The following is a 26,590-nucleotide window of genomic DNA, read 5'->3' as shown; positions in this document are numbered from 1 at the left end:
GTATATTCTGTTTGCTTTGTGGAATCAGTTAAATGTACATTGTTGTAAACGAGATCCTTTGAGAATAAAATATTAGCTTAAGCAGAATTTTTTGTATGTTCTGGTCCTGATAGTTTTAAATATTAGATGCAAAATTTTCATCAAAAATAAAACTATTCTTTCCCCATTACTTTTTTACTGTGGAATAAAACTAAGACCAACTTAATAGCTGCTAATGCAAACCAATTTATTGCTAGTATTGTGTTTGTAAACATGCTCCACAATTGCAGTTTACTGTTTTAAAATTTTAAAGTGGTCGAACTCAAGAATTTTCATCCATAGCAGTCCTGTTTGTTGACTTTGAGTTATCTATAGCTATCTGTAGAGAGGAAATCGGTCTGTACCTTACAGCTGGATGAAACATATGTTGGACATCCAGTTTGACAGGTCTCTTGTTTAATATTTCTGAGATGCTTACAGGTGTGGATTGGCCTATGTAGGTCAAATCAGAAGGGCTTTAAATTAAACAAATACCTGTTTGAACATGTCTGTTATAAAATTTCAAAAGGATAAATATCCAATGGCTTTATACTGTAAAATGGTGCTTTATAATCTCACAATCTTGTAAGCTATAGTAGCTGAAAGAGTTAATGATCCTTCTAGTAAAGGTGATAGAAGGGGGGGGGGAATACTATTGCAAAGAGAAGCATTCTGGATTTTTTTTTTAGGGATGATAGGCCACAAAGTTCTTACTGGATCTTTAAACCTGCATTATTTTCTGCAATAGCAGCAGAATGTGTTTTTTCTTTAATGTTAACTGTTATACCTAATCATAGGATATGTTGCTGTTGTTCTTGGCCTCATGTAAAGGAATTGCCTTTCAGTTAAGGAATCTGGACTACGTTAAGTGTTGGTCTTGACTTGTGAGCCTGGATTAGGTTTGCAGCTTATTTGTGGGGGGCAGGAGCGGGGAGGGCAGGGGCATTGCCAAAGTGAGTTTTGGCAAACATACTGAATAATGAGTTTGTGCTAGGAAACAGTATGGGATCAGGTCAAAGGTCCAAGCTAGGCAAAGGAGTAGTTTTGGCTTCTGGGGGCGGACTTGGGTTTGTGTGGGCTAAATTTGTGACTTAAGAAGACTTGCAAATGTGGCGGAATGTCTTAAAGTTGCCTCATATCTGTGTCTTGGAACCTGAAGAAGAGCTCTGTGTAAGTTCGAAAGCTTGTTTGTTTCACCTACAGAGGTTGGTCCAATAAAAGGGATTACCTCACCTACCTTCTCTCTCTTTTTTTTTTTTTTTTTTTCCCTCCCCCTCCTTTTTTTTTTTTTTTTTTTTTTTTTTCTCCCCCCCCAAGCCTAAGTTTTCATTAAAATAAGTTTTAAGACTCCAGTTTGTATGGTTACAGCGAGAACATTAAAAATGAAATAAATGTAAACAAGTGTTGATTCCTCCTGAGTTTGCTGGTAACCTGAAACAACTAGGTTTGAGAGCTTTTGGATACTCTATTTCATCTCAATGAAATGTTGAAATTTAAACCTGATGACAGTGTAAATGTCAATGTTCACTATTTTACTGCTGTTCAGTTTAGCAAAAACATCCAGCAAATGTGCTTGTTCATCAATTTTTGGAATGTTGGAGGCTGACCACCCCAGATGTCAAAACATTCCTCTGGCAACTTCTATAAAGCAGTAATGAATTTTCCATACAAAAATCTGGTTGCACTCAAATAATCTGACAGCATTAAAAAAAATTAACATAAAGAAACCAAAATGGATCATATTATATTGGAAGGACTGTTGCATAGCTCTGGGGCTCATGCTGTGTAATTTAGGTCTAATGTACCACATAGGATACAGACTTATTTATAGTATGCGCAGAGTGGTATACACTTTTGGGCCTGATCCAAAGTCCCTTGAAGTCTCTGAGGATGTGTATTGTATGTTTTCACACCCTAATTAAAGGGACATAGGTGTTATATCTTTAACAAAGCTACCCTTCTCCAAACATTTAGTTAGATGTTGGAGTTAAATGGGAGTTTAAAAAGCCTTCCACCATTTTAACAGTCAAGCATTAAGAGAGCTGGGAAACTCCTTACTGAATAGCAATGCCACCTTCCCCATCTCATATTTGGAATGCAGTAATTTAAGCAATATGGCTTATCAAATGTTTTTGTTATCTTATTTTAACATTCTTTGTTAACTTTTATAAGTACCATTAAGTTCTGAGAATTTTCTTATGAACTTCTCCAAATGATTAGTTCCTTTATTTAATTCAAAGAGAACTGTCATTATAAATATTGGTGCTTTGTGCAGTTTACTGTAATCTACTGAAAGGCAGCAAGCAGATTACTTGTCTTGAAGTCTGGATTATAGGGTGGGTTGTGTGTGGTTATTTTTTTTTTTTTTTTTTTTTGGGGTACCATTTGCCTTCTTGATCAGATGCATACAGGAATTTTGGACACTGAAATGTTTTCCTATTGATTGCACAGATCATTACAAAAAATGCATTTGAAGTCCTGATACTATAAAGTCTCAATATAAATCTAGCCCTTTGAGTTTTCTAATTATATAGCAGTACTTTGACATGGGTATCTTTTGTTATTAAGTTGGTATAACCTGCCTTAAAGTGAGAAAATATATTTTTTTTTGATCTTAGTGTTGCCACATACTTCGTGTTCACCCATAATTTTTTGTTATCTTTAAATGAACTATTGTTGAAAACTATTTAAACAGTCAAAATCGTATGTAAAAGCAACTATGGTTTGGTCTTTAAGCTTATCATATCTTACAGCATTACATATACAGCATTTAGTAGTGATAACTCTTTGTAGTGTAAATCCTAGTCCTGCATAGATTGTTTACACCTTACCTTGAATATATACCATGATTGTAGAGGAGATAACCTTTTTCTTCTTTTTCTTTTTCAATTTAAAGTTTTGGTAAACTAGATCTGTTGTTCATCATCAAGTCCTCTGTCCTATGCAGAGAATATTAATTTTAAAATTAAATTATTACTACTACTACTTAGTAGATAAATGAATTTTGCTTTGTTGACTAGATTAACATGGAGATTAATAATTCTAAGGCCTTGGCTATACTTGCGCTGTACAGCGCTGCAACTTGCTGTACTCAGGGGTGTGAAAACGCTCCCCCCCCCCCCCCCCCCGAGCGCAGCGAGTACAGCGCTGTAAAGCGCCAGTGTAATCAGAGCCTGCAGCGCTGCAAGCTATTCCCCCCTCGGAGAGGTGGAGTACATAGAGCACTGCGAGAGAGCTCTTGCAGCGCTAGTGGCGCGACTACACTTGTGCTTCCCAGCGCTGCCACGGCAGCGCTGGGAAGTCCTGAGTGTAGCCAAGGCCTAAGTAACCATCCCTTGATGCTTTCTGGTGACATAGCCTATTAAGTTAAATTACATAAAATTTTATCTTATCAATTTGGTTTAAAAATCTGCACACTATAATATGTAGAAAGTGGGTAAAATGAACAAAACTGTTTTAGTATACTTTGTTTAACTTTATATGTTTTAAAAAAAAAAAAAAAGCTCCCCAAGTTCCTGATCTTACAAACAGTTTCCTGTGCAGCAGCTGCCCAGCAAGCTATCAATTGCCCGCAGTTCAGCTGTCCCTCCCCGCACTGCCATGTGCTGCTCCTGCCCTCTGCCTTGGAGCTGCTCCCTGAGACTCCTGCTTGCTGTGCAGGGGGGAGAGGTGGAAGGGGGGGGGCTAATATCATCAGGGTGTCCCCCTGCTCCTGCACCCCACTTACCCCATCTTCCATAGAGCAGGGGAGACACACGACAGGGTTCAGGACGGAGGGAGCTTGCTGGCAGCAGCTGCGGTCTCAGCAAGCTGATCTAATTAACAAGGCAGTGTACATAAGAGTAGGGTCAGCGTACTTAAAGGGGAAATGTGCCTCACACTCACACTGTGTGTCTCTGTCTGCGATGCTGTCTCCCCTCCCTCCATTCCTCCTGCCTTGTGGAGTGTGAGAGCTAACCCTTGAGGGCTCAGCCAATTGCTAGTTCATCATTTAGCAGTAAGGCATTCCCTGGGAAATATCTCACCCTCTGACTTCACCACCTCAACCAAGCTTCACAATCATCATCACTGTGTACCAGTATTAAATTGATGGTTTAAAACTTATACTGTGTGTGTGTGTGTATAGTCTTTTGTCTGGTGAAAAAAATTTCCCTGGAACCTAACCCCCTCGTTTACATTAATTCTTATGGGGAAATTGGATTCGCTTAACATCGTTTCGCTTAAAGTTGCATTTTTCAGGAACATAACTACAATGTTAAGTGAGGAGTTACTGTACCTGAAAATGTAGGTATCCAAAATCATCATTAGTCACTTTTTAAAGTCTTGGTTTTAATGTCTGTGTGCCTCAATTTCCCCTCTGTAAAATGGGGATAATAGGACATCTGTATCTTATAAGGTTGTTGAGGATAAATGCACTTAGCTTGTGAGACACTCGGATACTGTGGTAATGGAGGCTATAAAAGTACCTTAGATAAATAGGTCACTGACTTGAATGGAACCTGTGTCCATCCTAGTGACCAGAAGTTGTTGCCATTTCATGATTGGAGGTGTGACTGTAAGGGCTTGGTAATATCAGTGCAGTTTCTAAAGACAAAGTGTCCATAACGCACAAAGCTGTTATCAAATTGCTATTTTGTTCATAGTGTAGGAGACAGAGAAAGTGAACTATCCTCTTGCAACAGTAGATAATCTCCACCAGTGAGCCACATTCCTGTTCAGCAGGGGTGTGTGAGGGAAGCTTGCACTGCCACTGAGTCTGCAGTAGTGATTCTGTGAATCAGTAGAGATCTTTGATCAGGGCTGTCAGTCTAAAAACCCTAAAAATAATGCAGTAAAAAGCTAAACGAAATACAAATAATCTTTAAAGCACAGAAAGATCCCTCTTTATAGAGTCTGTTTTGCTAAATCCAACTTGAATATAAATACAAATGAGGGGTGGGAGGTTCAGTAAGCTAAACTGTATTTAACTGTACTGCATGATGTGGCTGGATCTTTCAATCAACCTATTACGGGTTTTTTATATATATATATAAAAAATTTGAGGATGTAAGCATTAACTTCAGCAACGCATGAAATGCACAAGAAAATTCTCTCTCCCTAATGGTTTGAAGTAAACTTAAAAATGGCCATGTTATATTTACTTGTCCCTGGCCACTATAAAACCTTAAGTAGGTAAGTAGATTTCAGGCATTTGGTACCCATTCATGTGGTCATGTAAAGTTGTTTTACCAGCTAACAGCCCTCGTTGGTGGGTAACTGCTGTCTTCCTTTGGCATCTCTATAATAGGGCTTGTGAAGTACCTGCATATTATTTATTTATTTTTTTATTGTTAGTGTATTTTTGCATGTGTGTGGAGAATTCAGTGTACTTCAGGCGCGCTTTTTTTTTTAAAGTACATTAAACCTTTGTACTTCAAAGTTTGTTTTTTGTTTTTTGTTTTTTTTTTGTAGGCCATTAAATTTTTTTTAAGGGATGTGACTATCCAATGGTATTTACATACCAATTGTGGATTTCTTTAATGGCTTACATAATTATAATTTAATTTTTTTTTTCTTTCATTGTATTTCTCCTTGCTTCTCTCTGTCAGGATCACTAAAATAAGACACCCATTTTTGTCATAAAATGAACTTGGAAAATGCTCACCTATTTAACTTTTTTTATTTAAAAAAAACTTTTCTAATACATCTAAAAGAACATAAAGACTAGGTTGGAGAAATGGGAGAAAAGTGTTAAGGAAAAGTTGCATATACCATACACAAGGCATACTAGTGATTAGATATTACAGATTCTTACCAATTTTTCAGTTACAAGGTATTTGTTTAAAGTAGAGTATTAAAGTATTCTGAAATTTTGAGATTCAGCAATTTGAAAAATGTATTGCCAGAGTTAATTATCTGCTTAAGTACAGCATTCTTATGTTTCATGCTATAGCATGGTGTTAAGTGAACTGTATTTTCCTATTCTACACTCAGAATTTTTGTAATGATGTTGGGGAAGTGAACTTTACTATGGTAGAGCTATTTTTATACAGTTCAAGCTTTGGCCCTCTAGTCTCTAAATATAGAAGTACATTATCCCCTCCCTTCCTCCCCCCCCCTCCCCGGGACAAACTTTTCTGACTGAATTACATGGTGCTAGATCTATTTCTGAGGCTTTATTTCCATTAGAGCATAGGTTACCAAGAAAACAAGGAATAAATTGGATTGTGTTGGAAATATGTAGCTGCAGATCAAGGATACAGAGATCTATTTGTAACTTAACTTTTGTTAGTTAAGATTGAAGGTGTGTTTCATTATAGTCCCAATAACATCCACAACCAAGATTACACAATTTTCATTAAGAAACAAATGGTACCTTTTTAAAAATCCAAACATTAGTGTCTGGAAATGAACACTGAAGGATTCAGCTTGTTTCCCACTGCTGCATAACCTTTTCTTACTCACTGTCACCCTACTCAACTTTCCTCACCCATCCCATCTTTACCCCTTAAAACTTCAAGAAATATGGAGGGAATCCATTATCAAAGTCCTGTAGAAAGTCACATCTGGCAATTAATATCCAATAGCTGTTCAGCCTACATAAAATAAGCTGGTGGTCTTGGTGCAGTTCGTAATGAACGGGTGCTCATGTCACAGAAATCCTCACCACAACTTTCAACTTTGTTATGCCGTCTTGGCGAAGAAAACGATTGAGCTTCCATGAGACTGAACTGCCTATTTACTCCAAAGGTGGTAAACATCTCTGTTTAGGGTTGAGACATGGTGATGGTGGAACAACATGAGGAAGCAAGTTATACATTCTAGGAACAAAGAATGCAGGTCGTACCGACAGAATGGTGGACTGTATCCTGGAAAGCAGTGGCTCTGAAAAGGATTAGAGGTCATAGTGGACAAGCAATTCAACGTGAGCTCCCAGTGCGATGCAGTGGCAAAAAGGGCTGATGTGGTCCTTGGACGTATAAATGGAAGAGGAAGGAGGTAATTTTACCTCTCTATACAACTTGATGAGACTGATACCATAATATTGCATCCAGCTCTGGTATTCACATTTGAAAAAGAATATTGAAAAAACGAAGAGGGTGCAGAGAAAAGCCACAAAAATGTTTTGAGGGCTGGAAAAAATTCCTTGCCATGAGAGACTTAGTTTATCCAAAAGAAGATTGAGAGGTGACTTGATCAGTGTATAAGTACCTTCAAGAGAAGAAAATACCAGGTACTAATGAGCTGTTTAATCTAGTAGCAAAAAACATAACAATAATCCATGGGTGGAAGTTAGACAACCTCAAATTAGAATTAAGGCACAGATCTTTAATAGTGAAGGTGAATAACCACTGGGACAAACTACCAAGGAAATTGATGGATTCTCCATTTCTAATGTCTTCATATCAAGACTGAAAGATATGTCAAACACAAATTATTCAGCTCAATTCAGGAGTAACTGGGTGAAATTTTGTGTGTCATTCAGGAGGTTAGGCTTAATGATCTTCTGGTCTTGAACTCTATGCTGCCACTTCCCATCCTGTACCTGTTCAAAGGATATGGGACTTTTCTCCTGGACTGTTGGTGTGATACATATAATGAGCACCACGTTTCCTTTATAAAACTCAGGTCTGAGGAGGAAACAACATGTAGCAGGATCAGTGCCAAAAGGAGGTGTACTAGGTTGTTCATGAAAAACTACTCTTTAATGGAGGTCCTAAACAACTGTATATTTTAAATAAACCAGCTGTATACTTTGTACTTTCCTGCTGTGGAAGTTGTTTTAGAATTAACAGAAAACTTTTACTACTTTCATACAGTAAATATTTGCATGGCATGTACAAGAGAAACTACTAAAAAAAATATTCTATTCTGATTTGTTTCAATCTGGAGTAATAGAATTTCTTGCAGCAACCATTGACTCTTTAATCATTTTTATTATTTGAACTCCCATACATTTTGCCATTGCTAGTGCTGTCAAGTAAAATGTTAGGAGGAAATCAGGATGCAATATTTTCACTACTGAAAACTGCTAAAATGTTCCATCTACTTAATCTTTCTTTTTCCCCATATCATATACTTCAAAGTTATGAGCTGTTTCCTAAAATTATTAAGAAATTCAGATATGTATGTTGATAATTAGTGGTCTAATCAGACTAGGTAGTTACCTAATTGTAATAGTATATCACATCACAGTATCATTGACTCAGCCAGGATGCCAATTGGCTGAGGCTTGGAAAGCCGTGAGGCTCCATGCTGGAGTATTATAGAAACCCATCTTGGAACGCTTGTAAAGAGATGAGAAATATAGACATACTGCACCAGTGTGTAAAACAAGGCTTGTGATAGTGTGGCTTACCTTGGGGTGAGTGCAAGCCCCATTTGGCACCAGTACAGTGTGCCTCTGTTAGGGTTTTACATTGGTGTAACTATATGGATATAATTATATTACAGATTTCCTTCATCTAGACAAACCTTTAATTAATCTCTTGAAGGCATAGGAGCGAGGAACAGTATTGCCATTGCTAAACATTAAAAAATACGAATGGTTTAAAAACAATGAGATTTTAAAAATCATTACATCACACTTCTTTTGTTTTATCATTTGGGAAAGCCACCCATTCACTGTGTGTGTGTGTGTGTGTGTGTGTGTGAGAGAGAGAGAGTGTGAGATCATTTCAGGATCATAATGAAACCTTAGTGGACACACAAATGCAGCCTCCCTGCTTGTTGACAGGCAGGATTTCCACTTAGTTCCCCATATCTCAGGGTATAGGAAAGGGTGCCATTTCATTCCTCTCCCCAGTTTGACAAGATAGGCAGCTGCTCCACTCCCATTCTCCTTGCATGCTCCCCCAGAGATTCTGCCCCCTACTATCACTTGCCCCAGTATTTTCCTCCCTTTCCCTCAGTCTCCTACCCATCACATTCTCCCTCTCTGCTTCCTCACGTGCCCCTTTACTCCCTCCAGTCTGTTTCCTGCTATTCATTCCTTGACTCCTCATTGTTTCATGTCCAGTTTCCTAACATTTCCCCCAGGGTGGATTTGATTTAAATCATTGTTTAAATCACTAGTCAGGAAGACTCGATTTAATCATGGATTTCTACATAAAAGTGCATTCTTGTTGGTTGTTATAACCTTAATACATATTCTTCACAACTCAAAGATAGATGTAGGTTTCATTTTTAGAAGGTACACACTATACATTTTTAAAGTGATTTATTTTGAAAACTTTTCAGATTAGTTTTACAGCTATATCAGAAAATGACTGATTGTTTGGTTATTTCATTTACCAAAGGTAATTGAAGCAGATATTTATGAAGTCATTGGGAGGCGAACTATTTCCAATTCAACAGGTTAATCATTAATATTTGGAGGATTTTCTTTCCATGCTGTGTTAGTAGGAGAATATCACCAGACAGGCATTTAAATTGTTTTATTTAACTAAAACAATAATATTACGTATCCTGGATTTTTTTTCTTCAACAGCAAACATATAATATTTTAACAAAACAAGCATATGAATTTTTGAATTTAGTTAAACGTTCAAGTTTTTTAAAATCAGGCTTGTTTTTGTTAAAATTGTTTTTAACTAAAATAGTTAAATGAAATATTTTTAAAAACAAATTAAATCGACTGTGTCAGCCAGGTCAACATGAGAAACTTAAAATATTGGCTTCTGCAGCTAACTCAGATGTCTTCACCTTCATTTTCCTGTTTGTTTATAATCTGGAAAAGAAAAACAAGCTTTCCTGCTTTTTCAGGTCCCAAACGATTTGTCACTTTGGAATGAATTAGTCCAAAGGAAGAAAATATTCTTTCTATGCTGGCAGAAGAAGCTACTGCTGTTAAAAGTGAGATTATCACTTCAACGGCCTCTGAATCCAAGTGCTTAAGTGACTTCCACCAGTTCACTGGTGTGACTTTCTTTAAAACATCAGCAAACATGTATTTCTTGAATGTTCACCCTTAGCTCTGAAGTTTATTGTAGTTGGCACTATGGAGGGATGATTGCTGGATGTCCATGTCATAGCCAACTCCTCTTCTTCAGCAGTTAAGGTTTGACCCTGGTACCAAGTATTGAGAATCTTTGCAAGAAAATGAGCTGGAAATAGTGCTTGTCCCATTTGTTTTTTTTTTTATGCTTGTAATTTAACTCTGCCATTGCATATTTTTCTTTTTAAGCGCTCCCTCAGTACCTTCCAAATTTCAATAGTGTCAGCAATAAAACAGCTATTTCCCTGCATTTTGATCAAGGCTACAGAAATAGGCTTCAGGGTACTCAGCATGTGTTCAACATTTCTCTTAAGCCCAATGTTGAGAACTTTGGCTGTGACAGTGCCATCTATTTTTTCACGATTTTGTTCACTAACTGTCATCAGATTAGGCCAGTTCTTGATATAGTGCTCAAAACAGTCCACTACTGAGTTCCATCGCACGTCTTGTGGGAAAGTTAGCTTGGTTCCGCCCACTTTTTTCAGAGCAGCTGCTGCAAAGTGGTTGTTATGGAAGTATTTTGCAATTTGAACAAAATTAACCTTTATTTCTGGAACACTGAAGTGTTTGGCTAGGAGGTGTATCAAATGAGTACTGCAACCGTATGTTATTAGCTTGGGACTCTCTTCTAAATAACTTCTTCTCATCTTGGATACACATTTGCAGTATTGTCTGTGACCAAGCTGCATACTAGACATTTGAATTTTTTTCAGTTTATCGCTTTTACTGCTACTTCTTGTAAGTATTCTGCTGTGTGTGCATTTCCTGATGTATCAATTGTTTCTGTAAGGAAGACATTCCCTTCTTCTGTTGTCACACAAGCACACACAACAGGATCATTGTGGACATTGCTCCACCCATCAAGACGCAGGTTAACAATTTCATCCTCTAGACCTCTTGCACACTGCTCAATTTCTCTTTCATACACTATTATCCAGCAATTTGCCTGCGACATCTGCTCTGTTGGGTGGACTGTATCCTGGTCTTAATGACTGAACCATGTTAATGAAGTGTGGGAAAGGAGAGTTTGTTGCATAAACAGGCAATTTTTTTCATCAATTACCTCTTTTTGTAATCTGCTGGTTCTTATCACAAATTTATCTATGGTTGTTTCTGGATGATGGAAGGTGTGTGGTTGTTTGGTTTTGGTGTGTGTGTGTTTTTTTTTTGTTTTTTTTTTTCCCCTCTACAGGTGATAGCCACAGTATATGTGACATACATGTGACTGAAACACTATCATTGGCAGATAACTCTGAAACTATAGAAAATAATGGTGATCTTGCAGGTGGATAGTCTTCATAATCCTGGATGTTGAGGATGGATTCTCCTAAACAAAATAAGTCAATGTCGTTATTTAATTATTATTACCATACTGTTCATTTAGTATTACTGCATTCACTGACACTCAGTACTATTTTAAAGGTGAAATTGTAAAAGGAAGATCTGCCTATTTCACTATTTTTTATCACAACTGCATCTAAAATGATAGTACCATAGAGTAACAACTATATATTTTTGCTCAAACATGAGAATTCAAGAACAGTCCAGAAGGAAGACAGGCAGTCCTTAAGAAAGAAGCATGAAATAAAAAATTTACCAACCTGAAGGTCCTTCATGTTCAGACATGTTCCTTTCATCATCTTCAATGCAGCTTCCTCCTGAGAAGGAACACTTCTCATGATGTTGTTTCATTCGGGCAACCAGGCCTTGCATTTCTTTGTTGCAATGTTTGCATTTTGCACACATGCCTGTCTTTACCCACAGGTAGAGGAACTTCATTTAAAATATTCCCAAACTGGGTCTCTTTTACGGCCTGCTGCTATTATAGGTTTTCCCTTCTAGTGAGCGAATGATATGGTAGATCTCAAATCAATGGAGGCTATACTCAAAGACCTCAAGACTTCTGGAATATGCTGCTCAAACAGTTTCACTTTTGTTTCTACTGCCTCTCCCTTCCTTCTCACATTTATCTCCAGACTTCTTCTTGTCCAGATCTATTCCGCCCCCAACAATCTTCTGTTCATTGAACTTTTTAAAACTTTGCACTTCTAGAGAGAGGTAAGAGAGTAACTCTGTGTAAAATTTGCAGAGGGACAATAGGGTTGAGGTCTGTTATTTCTCACATTTATTTATTTAACCTTTTTTGCTGTTAACAAGCATGTTATCTCTGGAGACACAAATCCACAGTTTGAGAACTGCAAAACTAAGCATCTCTGATGGTCTCTTCTAGACTGAGCACTGAGTCCCATTGGGTAGATAGAAAGATTAACCTAAATAATCTATACAGAAGTCCCTGGAGCCCCATAAGATTGGGTCCCCAGGGGTGGCCAGTCCATATAGGTGAACTTAGGCAGCCATCTAGGGTGCCAAGTTAAATGGGGCACCAAATTCAAGGAAAAAAATCAAATTTAAAAAAAAGGAAAAAGATGGGGGGGGGGGAGTACAAATAATATAACAAAGATGTCTTTATTTCAATTCCTGTGCGTGTATGGAAGGAATATGAATTATAATTAATTTTTCTACATTTCTGAGAATTTATTAATATGTCAATCTTTTTTATTTACTGCAAAAATAAATATTTTAGCAAATTTTTTTTTTTTTCCAATTTGCGATGTAGGGTCAAGATGACCCACGCTGCAGTTTTGATAAGCAATAACTCGGCCACAATGAAACACATCCGCCAGCAGCAAGAGCTGCAATGCTAGTGTCACCTAGCTCGAATATACATCAAGGTCACATAGCCGGAAATTCATGTAGAATGGAGATATCGCGAGTTGATACATGTCAAACAGTCATTTTAACACACGTCACAGGTAGATGGCTAAGAATCGAGCAAATACTGTGTAAAATTGTTTCTTGGTGCCAAAGAATAAAGAACGTTTTTAAGCATTATAAATCCAAAATGTGAGTATGTTTTAAGCGTTATTAAACCTTAATGTTATCGGGCCATATAATTATGAACTTTTCTTTGTTATAACTGGTTTACATGTAATAAATAAAGTCCATAAAAGAAAAGTAACAGCGTTAACGCTTAATAGACTATGAAAGTGATGATGTCACACTCAAGCGGGTAACTGTGAGGAAGGGAATTACTTTCCAAACAACTGGTGTCGGGTTATAATGTCGAAAAAGGTCATTTTGTTTCCATGTAAACGCTGTAACTGACTAGTTTAATAGGTAAGTGAGTGTATGTTACTAATCATTGAACCTTTAAGCAGTGAAAAGATGCTTTGGGATGGCTGCAATGTGGTTTAAATAGTCAACCATGTGGTGTCAGCCATCCTTAACGCTATAATGCTTGCAGTCGGGAGCACAGTACATAACAATATTCAAATAAATGCTCCATGGCAGAAAGAGGAAAAAGAAAACCCTCAGGAGCTGAGTATCGTAAACGAAAGGCTGAGAAGGAAAAGGACCAAGCAAAACAGCAGGGATCCTTCCTGGAATATCTTCTTTCTTCCAAATAAAGATGGAAGCAGTTCACAGCATCCAGATGAAGGAATTTTACTTGGAGAGAAGGTTGGCTCACATCCGCATGGAAGCAGTTTGGAACATCGAGATGAGGGTAGCTCACATCCACAAAAAAGCAGTTTGGAAACTCAAGATGATGGAAACTTACTTCTAGATGAAGGCAACTCACAGCATCAGACTGATATGGAAGTGGAGAAAATGTATTCACCCTCAGAGGGACATGCAGAAATTGAAGTAAATGAAGTAGAAGGAAGAAAGGATGAGGAAGTTACAAACAACTTACAGTATGGGGACCCAGCTTCATGGCTCAGATGTGATGACAGTGTGCGGCAAATTCTCGTGGAACGTGGACCCGAACAAGTTCATGAATTTCCCTTCCCTAAGGATGGAAATAAAAGAAAATTCTCTGCTCAGCATTACAAGAGGAAACTCCTTTAATGGGGAAAAAAGTCATTGAAACTGGTTACAATATTCAGTGTCGAAGGACTCTCTGTTTTTTGCTTTTGCTGCAAGTTGTTTAGAAATCAAGCAATTGGTACATCACTTACTGAAAATGCTTTGAAGGACTGGAAGAACATATCTTCAATTTTCTCTTCACAGGACATTTGGAATGTTTTCAAAATTGGAAAACTTGAATTACAAATGAAAAAAGGAAAAACTATTGAAGAAAATTTACGTGTGATCAAAGAAAAAAGAATATTGGCAACAAATATTAGAGCGTCTGATTGCTTTAGTGAGTTCTCGGTGGGCAAAATTTAGCATTCCGTGGCCGCAGCAGAAATGAAAAATTATACACTCCAGATAATGGAAACTTTTTTTAATTTGTTGACTACCTAGCTTTGTTTGTTTGATCCAGTCATGAAGGAGCATCTACGTAAAATAACTGATCATGAAACACAGGTTCATTACTTAGGAAAAAATATGCAGAATGACCTGATTAAAATCCTAGCAAATGCCATTAAAAAGAAAATTGTAGAAGCTGCCCATTCTGCAAAATTCTTTTCAATAATACTGGACTGTACACCAGATGTGAGTCATGTTGAACAAATGACGATCATTTGTTTTGTGGATATGGAAAAGTCTGCAGATGAAGATAATGTTAAAGTGCCCATAAAGGAACATTTTTTGGGTTTCGTACCACTGACGGAGATGACTGGAGCATTTATGACTGAAACTATTCTACAAGAGCTTGAAACAATGTCGTCATCTGTTGAAAACTTACATGGTCAAGGTTATGATAATGGGAGTAATATGAAGGGTAAAGACAACGGTGTGCAAAGGAGAATGATGGAAATCAATCCTAGGGCCTTTTGTTCCTTGCAGTGCGCATTCTCTGAATTAGGTTGTCAATGAAGCTGCTAGATGCTGTTTGGAGGCAAGCAGTTTCTTTGACCTGTTGCAACGTGTTTGTGTTTGTTTGTTTGTTTTTTCTCAGACTCAACACGCCATTGGAAGATTCTGACTCGCCATGTGAATTCTCTAACTGTGAAACCACTTAGTCAGACAAGATGGGAGAGTTGCATTGATGCTTTGAAGCCTCTTCGCTATGATCTTGGAAACATTTATAATTCCCTAATTGAAATTTCTGATACTAACTTTACTGGATCATCTGGCAATACGGCACGTTCAGATGGAAAGGCCATTTGCAAGAGCTTCTGCAAATTCAAATTTGTGGCTTCACTCATTTTGTGGTATAATAATCTCGAAAAGGATAACCTCACTAGTAAGCAGTTTCAGGAAAAGAACTTGAACATACATTCTGCTATTCAAAAACTGCAGCAAACTAAAAATATTCTGGAGGAATTCAGAAGTGATGAAGAGTTTGAAAGAACACTGGTAGATTCTCTCGCGCTTGCTGAAGAAATAGACTTTCCAACAGAATTGTGAACTGGCTCAGGTTCAATTCGGTTTTCTTATGAAGGGGATGAGACACACCCATTCAGAACCCAAAACAAAGGTTCAAAGTGAATTTCTACTTTGCAGTCCTTGATACTGCTAGTCACTCGGTTGACAAAAGATGCAGCAGCTAGAGTCAGTATTTGGCTTTCTATATGATATCCACAGCTTGCAAAAGAAAACAGCAAAACGGATAAGAGAATTTTGTATAAAACTGGAGTCGGCATTGACTCATGAAAATTCAAAAGAACATTGATGCTACAGTTTTTTGTAGTGAGCTTCAGGCTTTTTCAAGACTACTTAAGAAACATTCCACTCCTGAAGAAGTACTGAAATTTGTTTGTGAAAATAAACTCATAGACCATTTTCCAAACCATTTTTATAGCTGTATGCATTCTTTTAACTTTGCCAGTTTCCGTAGCTATTGGGGAGCGTAGCTTCTCAAAGTTAAAATTGATAAAAATGTATCTGCGTTCAACAATGGTGCAAGAGAGACTTGTTGGACTTGCCACAATGTTAATAGAGCATGAAATAGCTGGAAAACTGGATCTAAAAGAACTAGTGACTGAATTTTCAAAACTTAAAGCAAGAAAAGTCATGTTTTAAGAGCACAGAGTGTTTGTTTTTTTTATTTGGGGTGTTTTGTAAATACAGGTTAGAGTTCATTGAAGAGTTTTCTTATTTCTTTCTGTATTGGATGTGGTGGTAATGGCAGTTAAAGCAGGATAGAGTAATGGATGATTTTGGATTTGTAGTAATAAAAATTATAATTAACATTTTTAATGCATTTTTATTTGAAATTTGACTGAAATATCCTTTAGCTGTCGTATACAAATCTGTTCTGAAAATTTCGTGTCTCTAATTTATCTGATCTCAGAAACATTGGTCGGACAGACCAAATAATTAAGCCTCTGGTTTAAAAACAAAAACAAAAAACGCGTAAAAACGTTAAAAGGAAAAGAGAGGCAAAATTTCCCAGTTTACCAAAAACCTCAGCCTAGATCTGCTCTTGGGGGTGGGGGCGCCAATTGCATGGTTTGCCTAGGGCGCCAGTTGCTGGTAGCTAGTCTAGAGCCACCCCTGTGGGTCCCTAATCCATAAACTACTGGAACTCGTTTACAAAACTTTTCTTAACTGTTACATGAATATATTGTCTCATACTATAGAATTAGTATTTATAATCCCTATTCCATGATGAGATATCCTTGAGCTATACTGTATCTATCTTTAGATAGGGTTTTTTTTTCCCTCAAAAAGCATTTTATAAGAAAGATTTTTACTTTTTTTTTAATAAATCATTTGATTTTTATCTACCCTGATTTCCCCTCCTGATGCCATCACAGTTCCAGTCCTGGTCCTCCATATTCTTCTGTCCCCTTCCTAGTAGGGTTGTCAATTTCCCAAGGAAAAACTAGTTGAGGACACGGTGCTGGTAAATACTGGCTTAAACTTGGAAATATAACTGCATCAGTGTTCAAGTGTAGAGTGAATCTTTTCAAAGTTTGGAGACATCCATTCAAAACTGAGGAGTAGACTTGGTCTGTCCACTACATCAAAGTTGGTCTTTTGCTACAGAATGCTGTGTGGCCAAATGGCCAATTCCGTTTGTTTCTGATTGCTTAATGCTTCAAGCCTACAACTCTGCATTTTCATGTAATAGAATGTTTTTGACTTTTCAGTTTATATAATATTGAAAACTGAAATATGAGCCATCTGTATAACTTCCTGGAGAAAATACCAAACCAAAATGTGTAGAGACATTCCAATGTTCAGTATTACCAATTCATAGACTATCAGGGTTGGAAGGGACCTGAGGAGGTCATCTAGTCCAACCCCCTGCTCAAGGCAGGACCAATCCCCAGACAGACTTTTTTTCCCCCCAGATCCCTAAATGGCCCCCTCAAGGATTGAACTCACAACCCTGGGTTTAGCAGGCCAATGTTCAAACCACAGAGCTATCCCTCCCCCCAATAATTACACATTAATATTAAGCCCACTGTAGTCTATTTGTTCAATCCCAAATTAATCTACTTATCTACTGCCTTATGTAACCAAAATTTGAATATGTAACTCAAACTAAGTGTTATGTGGTGTGCATTAACAAAACCATTTTTAAAATAGAAAATGCCTTAAACTCGGACTAACCAGTTTTTTCTAATGTGATTAAAATCATGATTTATCCTGGTAAAAATCACCCGGGTCATCCCTGCTTCCTGGTCCTCACGTGATGATTAAGGGGCCACCATCTTCCCTGAGAGCAATCTGGTATTCGCCCCATTGTTGATAGTCACTTTGGGTAAGGGCAAAACTTTGTACAGTTGAAGTTTTGATGTTGAAAAAGACTGAAGAAATCAGATGTTCATGAGAATCCTTTTAAAATAAATGACAATACTTGGAATGACACTTTAGAGACTAACAAATTTATTTGGGCATAAGCTTTCATAGGCTATAACCCACTTCATCAGCTTGCTGGAATTGAGAGATGGCAATAATGCAGATTTTGGCAGCAGAAAAAACAATTAGTAACTTGCTGTACTTGGAGCCATCCTCTTTAGTTGGTTGTTACTCATTACTGTTGTGACGGGTTCACCGGGATGCAACCAGGAACTGGGTACTGCTCAGTACTCTGTCTTTCCAGCCTGAGCTCCCTCTCACACTGTGATTCTGTGACAAACTGCAAAGCTCTCCAGGTACTGCACAGACAGGAACATACCCAACTGAGTTACATGAATGCTTTTGCCAGCCACTCATGAACCAATAATAGAAAGTCTCCAGCCAATTCCCCCAGCTCCCCAGCCTAGAAACCCAAGGCTCTACCGTTCTGCAGATTTCCCAAGCACTTCAACCAAAACACACTGTTTTCGGTAAAACATAAAACAGGGTTATTGATTACAGAAAGACTTTCAGTGATTAGAAGTAGTAAGTATACAGATAAAAGTTGGTTATCTAAGAAATAAAAGTAAATTCATAATCTGAGTTCTATAAACTGGGGACAGGATTTGAATCAAGCAGTGTCTCGCCCTGATAATCCATTCCAGAGCTTGCTTTAATAGTCTGTGATAATATGTGCAGGTTAAAAATCTTCCATACACAGGCTGGAACTCTCCTTTAGCCTGGAACCATCTCCCCAGTTCTGTCTTTGTTCTCCAGATGTGTTTTCAGGTGTTGAGTTGTGAGGGGGAATAAGGTCAAGTGATGATGTCACTTCTCTTTTATAAAAACGAGGAATCCTTGTGGCACTTTCGAGACTAACAAATATATTTGGGCGTAAGCTTTCATAGGCTATAACCCACTTCATCAGCTTGCTGGAAAGATCCTAGGCTATGTCTCCATTGTTTATGTGCTATATCTGAGAAGTCTCAATTGTATACAGGACTTGGGATAGTTCTTGGGAATGTGGATTCCTATAATGGGCCATCAGCACGTTTGGCTCCTCCATTGTTGCACCTGAAAGGCTGGTTGTGGTTGTTCCCAACTTCACAACATATTTTAGTAACACACACATAGCAAAACTTCATAACTTCCCTACAATGATGGCACATACAAGCCAACAGGATATTAATGTTCAACAGATCAAGACTTTTAAAATGATACCTCACAAGGCATACTCTGCACAAAATATATAATAACTTATATGACCATGGTGAATATGGGGATTCCAAGGTGCTGCTTTGAAGCACAAGCATTTGACATCTGTCATTTACACTTTGTCACTTATAGCTTATTATGCATGCAGGTAGTTGTGATGTCATTAGATTTAAACAAAAGGGTCAGAAGAACAATGGTGTGAGGAGGACTGTAATTAAGAGATTATGGTCAGACAGGTAATTAAAAAGACCTTTATTTAAGGTGGAATGAATGTACAACAATATAGTGAAGGTTTATATACTGACACATTTGGCCCATATAATTTAACTATGTTAACTGTGAAGTATGTGTCCAAATTTTGGTTAGTTGCCCTACTTTTTTTCTCTAAAGTATTTTATTTAAGTAATCTTTTGGGGGTGTGTGTGTGCAGGAGGAACTACTTATGGGTTTCTAGATACTAGAGTGACTCGCACTCAAGGAATGTTTAAGATAAAATTGGTGTGACACCTTTGTTGATGTCTTGCATGCAAAAATAATTTAAGAATGGTCATTGTTAGTCTTGCTTAAACATAAATATATACTAAGCAATCCATACCCACCAACTTGAATTTAATTAGCCAGAATTGTAAAAGTGCTTTGACTTCTATATTGAATATATTAGTCATCCTAAACATCTTGTTCATCTGGTATTATTAAACACTGATATAACTTGATGAACCATAAGGCTAGATAATGAGAGAGAAAAATAACCTTCTGTTTATCTTTCAGAGAATGCAGAGTCCATTGATCTTAAACAGTTTTTTGACCTACACTTTTCACCTATATATTATGTGTTCTTTGAAAATTTTGTGACTATTGAAGTAGGTCTCAAACAAAAAGGTAAGAATTTCAAATGTCTTTCAAATTTGAAATTTCTTTCTCTGACGCTGTGTTTATTAACACTTTGAAGCAGGGTTGGTCTTGAGTCCATCATTTGTGCTCAACTGTTTGGTACTATCTGTGTGGGCTGAGAGATCCAAGGCAGGTTCACCAGTTGGATCACTCTTAGCAAGATACAAAGGGAGAAGCAACTGACACTCATATGGGGCAAAGAGAGACAAGCTCGCCTGCTAGCCCTTCTAATCTTCTTGCAGATTTGAGGATCTTCAAATCTTAAGGCTAGCTCTGTTCTTGTAGATTTAAAGAAATAATTTTTTATTTCCCAAAATACTGCATGTTTCATAAAGCGTGTGGTATAACTTGATCTGGAGGGTGGGCAGGTCAAAAAACATCACCTTTGTTAAAAAGTTCTTTAATTCTCTCTTGTTAAATGTTATAACTCCATTCCAGAGCTTGCTTTAATAGTCTGTGAGAAAAATATAAACCAGAACTCAAAACCTTTTTATCTAATAGTGCAGTTTCACATTTTAATGCAGTTAAAAAAGTGAAATCTAAAAGTTTGCTCTGAAACCTAAATAAATACCACTTACATCTAGGTTTTGTATTGTTATCCCTGCAAAATATTTTGCATTTTATATTTTTAGTGACTACACTAGTCATTAGCTCCTTAGTTACAGTTGGTTGCAGGTGTGTTCATCTGTAGACTCTAAATATAATGTCAAAATACAGGGTACTATTTTAAACCAATGCAATGGCTTAATGCAATGGAAGGAATGTGAGAAATCTACTTACTGTGTCTGTAGACGTATAGACGTTTTGGGTATTTATATTTTTAGTCAATGGCCCTTAAATGACTCTTCATAATGAAAACTACATAATTTAAGGATTCTTTTTAAATTAAATTTAGGTCACAAGTCTCAGAGGGAAGAATTAGATGCTATACTTTTTATTTTTGAGGTAAGATGTTTTGAATCTTCCAGTATTGTTTTTTGACTCAGATAATTTGCCAGAAAAGTTATTGGGTTTTAACACAATGGAACTGTAGGATTAGGCTGTTACAAGTTGGAGCAAATCATTTAATTTCATGGGGAGGGTCGGCAAATATGGTTTTGGTAGGCCCATTGGCTGCTTCCTTGGGTGCAACTACACAGGTTAAATATTAACTGCCCAAAAAAGAATGTAATTAGTGTACTTGTAACTGTGTCGGTTCCAGGATATTAGAGAGACAAAGTGGATGAGGTAATGTCTTTTATAGGACCAACTTCTGTTGGTGAGAGAGAAGCTTTCCAGTCACTCACAGCTCTTCTTCAATTCTGGAAAAGGTACTTCCAGCATCACAGCAAAATGCAAAGTGGATCTGATTTTTTTTTTTTTTTTTTTTTTTTTTTTAGGGTAAGTAGTTAGCATGTATTGTAAGGGACCATTCAAGGCAGATTGTTATTAACATCTCTGCAGTCATCCCTGGATCCTACACATGCCTAACACAGTATGTGGCATACCTCATCCAGGTAACTAAATGCCCCAATAACTCTGTGTGAGTGAAACCAGACAATTGCTATGCTCTCAAATGAACTCACACAGGAAAATTATAAAAAGACAAAAATATCCTATCACCTGTGGGTGAACACTTCACAAAGAGGTCAGATATAGAATGATCGATCAGTCCTCACCATCAAAGGAAACGTGCACAACACTTTCAGAAGACAAGCTTGGGAGCTTAAATTGATCACTCTGCTAGATACTAAAAATCATGGGCTGAACAGAGACACTGTATATATGGCTTATTACAACAATCTGTAACCCGCTAACCCTCTCTTTTTTTTTTTTTTTTTTTTTTTGGTCCTATGACTGCAGAGGTGTTAACGGGCCACTCTACCTTGAATGGTCCTTTTAGACTGTACTAGCTACTTATGCTAAACAATCTGTTCCACATTGGATTTAGCTATGATGCACCTTTCCCAGACCTGAAGAAGAGCTCTGTGTGGCTCAAAAGCTTGTCTCTCTCATCAACAGAAGTTGGTTCAATAAAAGATATTACCGCACCTACCTTGTGTCCCCACAAAGAATGTAATTCAATGGTGAATCAAGCTGTTTATAGCTTGTCATATACTGGAGGTGGTCACATACATGGGATGACACTATAGAAATACCTGTTCATTTATATAATTACAGCGAAATGCTGCATATGCATATTTAACTTGTATCTTGGATGCAGATAAAATTAATTTTCTAAAAATTTGCTTATCTTCCTCTGGATGGCTGTTTTTTTTGGGGTGGGTGGATGCCACAAAAAGACAGCGTTATTAATTAAGAAAACTTACATTTTCTCCCTTGATAACTGCTGTTAATCTTTGGTATTTCTAGCATGCATTTTTTTGGTAATAACTGTGTAGTGTGGATTGTTGGCTTTTGCTTTTGTAGAAAATTTTACAACTTCTTCCAGAAAGGATTCACCAGAGGTGGCAGTTTCATAGTATTGGTGAGTTTGTATTTAAAAAAGAAGTCGTGTTTTGTTTTTTTTTTTTTTATAAGTGGCTTTAAAAAAAAATAGAATCAAACAAGATACTATATAAAGTGTAATTGAGTTCTTTAATGTCTTAAGTTTGACAGTTTTATTTGCATGATAATATAAAGGAGGGGATAGGGATTACTTAAAGTGGCATAATAAGGAGCAAGGACTTGAGACTTCTGCAACTTTTTAAAAAGAAACTTAGTCTGGATGTTCTTAAGCTTCTTAACAATATGGTAACTGATATTATGAAATGGTTTTTCTAGAGAGATCGTTAAGGCACTGTGACACTTGGAGATCACTCAGACCAGCAAGGGCTTCTGTCACTACCTGCCTTGTAACTTCAGGTGCCTTACTGCTATGGCTCAGAGCCCTGATACCAGTAGCCAGCCCACAAGTATAAAGTCTCACCCTGGCTTCCACCAGAATAGTTACTCCTTTCAGGGTGACCCCAACAGCCCTTCTAGTCCCTAGTCTCCCCAAATCAGTCTATCCCAAGTTCTTAACTACCCGACAGTTGCACTTTTCCCATCTGGTTCATCACTCTCAAATGCATGAAACCTGCCCCCACTCCCCCCGACAACAGCTTGCTTTGGCACGCACACTCCACATAGTTTGCACATTGGAGACCTGCTTGGGTTAAAAATAAACAAAACATTTTATTTGATAGAAAAATCAGATTCAAAGTCGAAAATTGTAAGGGGAAGCAAACACATACAAGTTACACAGAAGATAAACATAAAGATGCAACCACAAGCTTTCTGCTTTCAAACTAAACTCCCATTTCTAATGAAACTTACCTATTGTCTCTGAAAAGTTTCCCAGCATGCCCACTGCCACAGTGGGGATCCAGCGTTCAGACACCCTCCCACCTTCAAGACTGTCCACCATCCTACATTTCTATAAATTTTTTGGTATTGATTATGAGAAAAGGAACAGATCTTGTAGAAGGTGATCTTTCTTCCCCCTTCTGGCACTGAGATGATTGTCAGAGGATATCAAGTTCACCAAGAGTAAATTGGAGATTGCCAAGGACTTGCTTAAAAGATTATCAAGTCTGACCGAGAACTCTGACATCTGAAGTTGAATAAAGAGCAAAGAACATCTTTAAAACGTATTTTCCTTTCAGGCTTGATTTTAAAGAAACTCCTTCACACCGGAAATTCCTTAAAGGTAAGGAAAATAAATACCTATATCTTTGCTTTTGCATTTTTATGCGTATATGTTGTTTTTCTTAGAATAATCACTGGCACAAAAACAGTAACACTGACTAACAAGATTGATTACGTTCATAATAGGCGGCGAACCTTTCAACTTCTATGCACCTAGTTTAGTACCTTGAGAAGTCCCATAGAGGTAAGCAGGTGCATAGCATTTGCAGGATTGGTGCTTTAATTTTTGCTTTCAAGAGGAAAGAAGTCCTAATTTTTACTTTATATGGGGAGAGGAATAGTTTTTGGTTCATTTATATAATACGAGACTTCAGTCTTTTTCTATCATAGTTTTGGTTATGAGCAGAAAGATCCAATAATTTAAGAAATAGATTTTGCAACACTTTGATTACTTTTTAAGAAAAAAGAATGGTATTGTTGACATGCCCTCTATGGTGCAGTTCTTTATTGAAAGGGAGAGATTGTGCAAAAATAGCACTTTTGTACTTTACAGACCTGGTCCTTTTTGTTTATTTGTATGCATATGTAAGGAAGCTATTTCAAGTCTACACACTAGAGTGTAATGCAACTTAAAAGCCAAGAGACTGACAAACAAAAAACTCCCTTTTTCCCCTTTTAAGATCCGTCGAGAAGGTGTGCGTCTCTTCCTCTTGTGGTTGCAAGCACTTCAGAATAACTGTAGTAAAGAACAGCTATGTATGTTTTCTTGCTTAATTCCTGGATTTTCATCACCACAATCTGAGTATGGACCTCGAACACTAGATAATCTCATTAACCCTCCACTTAATGTTCAAGAAAGTAAGTAATTTAGTAACATTACCCAGTTCTTTACATGGTCCCATTTCACTAACTTTTCCATTGCTCAGGAACTGTAGAAATAACTAAAGTAAGTCGTCTGACATGCTTTCTGTTACCCATAGGGGTTATGGAACCACTAATGAGTGCAGCTGTGCTCAGGGCTTTTAGGATCTTGGTGTCATTCTTGACCCTGACTTTCTCTTCCCAAATCTCTTAGGAACATACGTGTTGCTTTACTGCAGCAGAGCAGTGGTCCATCTAATCCAGTATCTTTACAGTGGCCAGTACCTAATATTCAAGTGACAGGTTTATGAACTACCATAGTGGACGATTATAGAATAACCTGCCCATAGGAGAAACTGTAACCTCTAATTGCAGCCTTGTGCCATAAGGCATAAGGGTTTATATCCTTTTATGACTTAATTTTTATACTAGCTAATGCAACTGGATATTTTCATTATTCATATGGTTGATCCTTTGATTCCTACTAGATTCTTGGTCTCAATGATTTCTTGGGACAATGAGTTCCGCAGATCACTCGGTTCAACATTTATACCTGTAGCTGTATCACTAACTCCATAAGACCCCTGTATGAAGATTTATTTCAACTTCACCTTTTCCAAAAAAACAGATTCATAGCATCATCTCCTCTCATATTGGTTATCATAACTAGAGCTGTTCAGAATTTTCTGACAAAACTGGCTTTTATTAGAAACTTGATTTGTCAAAAGTAAAATATTTTGTGGAAACATATCCATTTCAATGAACTTCCAGTGAAACACCACAGGCCATGCTTGGTTTCCCAGCAGCTATCCTGGTGGGCTACTGGGGACACCAGGGCTTCCAAGGGTTGCAGCTTCAGAGCAGCCCCATGGTGCAGATTGTGCCAGGGACCCCAGAGGTTCTTCTTGACTTGTCTATCATCCTGCAGTGTCCAGAACAATAGGAAAGGAGGAACAAACAGGGCAGGACTTACATGCTGTTAGGCAGCAAAGAATTATGGAGGGCGAGGAGCTGGAAAAAATGCTCAAGCTCTGATTACAAGAGAGTACAAAATAGAGAAGCACTGAACTAATGTAATTGGAGAGTTTAAATAAACATGTAACTAAAAGCAGCAACAATAATCATAAAATCGGTTTAAGATTACTGACTAATGAAAGAACAACTGAAAGAACCATAGGATAGATATTTTAATTCCTTAAAACAAAAGCGTGAAATCCATAAAGTCAAGCCAAACAAGGAAAATTCCAAAATGCAACGATAACAGATTTTTAAAATAGGGACTCAGCAGATAGATTTAGTAAAATAAGTATTCAAAAGTACACACAGATAGCCTTGATGATGATGATTGATGTGTGCTTACCACATAAAAGTGGAAAAAAGTACAAAGGGCATGATAAGGCAACTTGTAGGGGACTTATTGGCAAAGTCTTTTAAATTTGAATCACTCTTGGGGTAGGATTTTTGGTTGTAATTTGTATTTGATTTTGTTTTGAGCAGCCAATTTTCCAACACCTGTTTGTCATAATTTTGCAAAATTAAGGGAAACAATATATTTCTTGATGAAATGTACTATAGAAAATATAGTGCTGGAAGGGACCATGAAAGGTCACTTCATCCATTCCCCTGTGTTGACGCAGGACCAGACATACCTAATCTATGCCTAACAGGTGTTTATCTAACCTGTTCTTAAAAACCTCCAGTGATGGGGATTCCTCAATCTCCCTTGTAGCATGTATCCTAGACCTTAAATTTCCTCATAGTTAGAAAGTTTTTCCCAATATCTAACCTAAATCTCCCTTGCTGCGGATTAATCCCATTACTTCTTGTCCTACCTTCAGTGGACATGGACAACAGTTGATCTCCATCCTCTTTATAATAGCCCTTAATATATTTGAAGACTGATATCTGATTTCCTCCCCCCCCAGTCATCTTTTTCTCAAGACTAACCATGCCCAGTTTCTTCATAGGTCAGTTTTTCTAAACCTTTTATAATTTTTGTAGCTTTCTTCTGGACTCTTTCCATTTTGTCCTTCACTTTCCTAAAGTGGGTATCCAAAACTGGACACGCTACTCTAGCTGAGATCTCATCAGTGCCAAGTAGAGCAGACCAGTTATCCCCAGTGTATTGCATACAACACTTCTGTTAATACACCCCAGAATTATATTAGCCTTATTCACAACTGCATCACTTGTTGACTTTCATTCAGTTTGTGATCCCCTATAATTCCTAGATCCTTTTCTGCAGTACTATTTCCTAACCAGCTATTCTCCAATTTGTAT

General features: G+C 37.4%; 1 protein-coding gene across 2 annotated transcripts in view; it reads left to right on the top strand.

Annotated features, from left to right (window-relative positions):
• The window catches only part of RALGAPA1 (Ral GTPase activating protein catalytic alpha subunit 1), a 240,762-nt gene that overhangs the window by 6,427 nt on the left and 207,745 nt on the right, over positions 1 to 26,590 (top strand). For both annotated transcript variants that reach the window (XM_024195992.3, XM_026651454.2), the window contains exons 2-6: positions 19,718 to 19,828; positions 20,736 to 20,785; positions 22,250 to 22,307; positions 23,467 to 23,510; positions 24,130 to 24,307. In XM_024195992.3, the coding sequence (XP_024051760.2) occupies positions 19,718 to 19,828; positions 20,736 to 20,785; positions 22,250 to 22,307; positions 23,467 to 23,510; positions 24,130 to 24,307 (441 nt within the window). The remainder of the gene's footprint in view (positions 1 to 19,717; positions 19,829 to 20,735; positions 20,786 to 22,249; positions 22,308 to 23,466; positions 23,511 to 24,129; positions 24,308 to 26,590) is intronic.

The sequence above is a fragment of the Terrapene carolina genome, unplaced genomic scaffold (assembly GCF_002925995.2).
Source record: "Terrapene carolina triunguis isolate 2854851 unplaced genomic scaffold, T_m_triunguis-2.0 Scaffold96, whole genome shotgun sequence".
In the NCBI taxonomy this organism is placed as follows: domain Eukaryota; kingdom Metazoa; phylum Chordata; order Testudines; family Emydidae; genus Terrapene; species Terrapene triunguis.
This window is presented reverse-complemented; position numbering and strand designations above follow the sequence as displayed.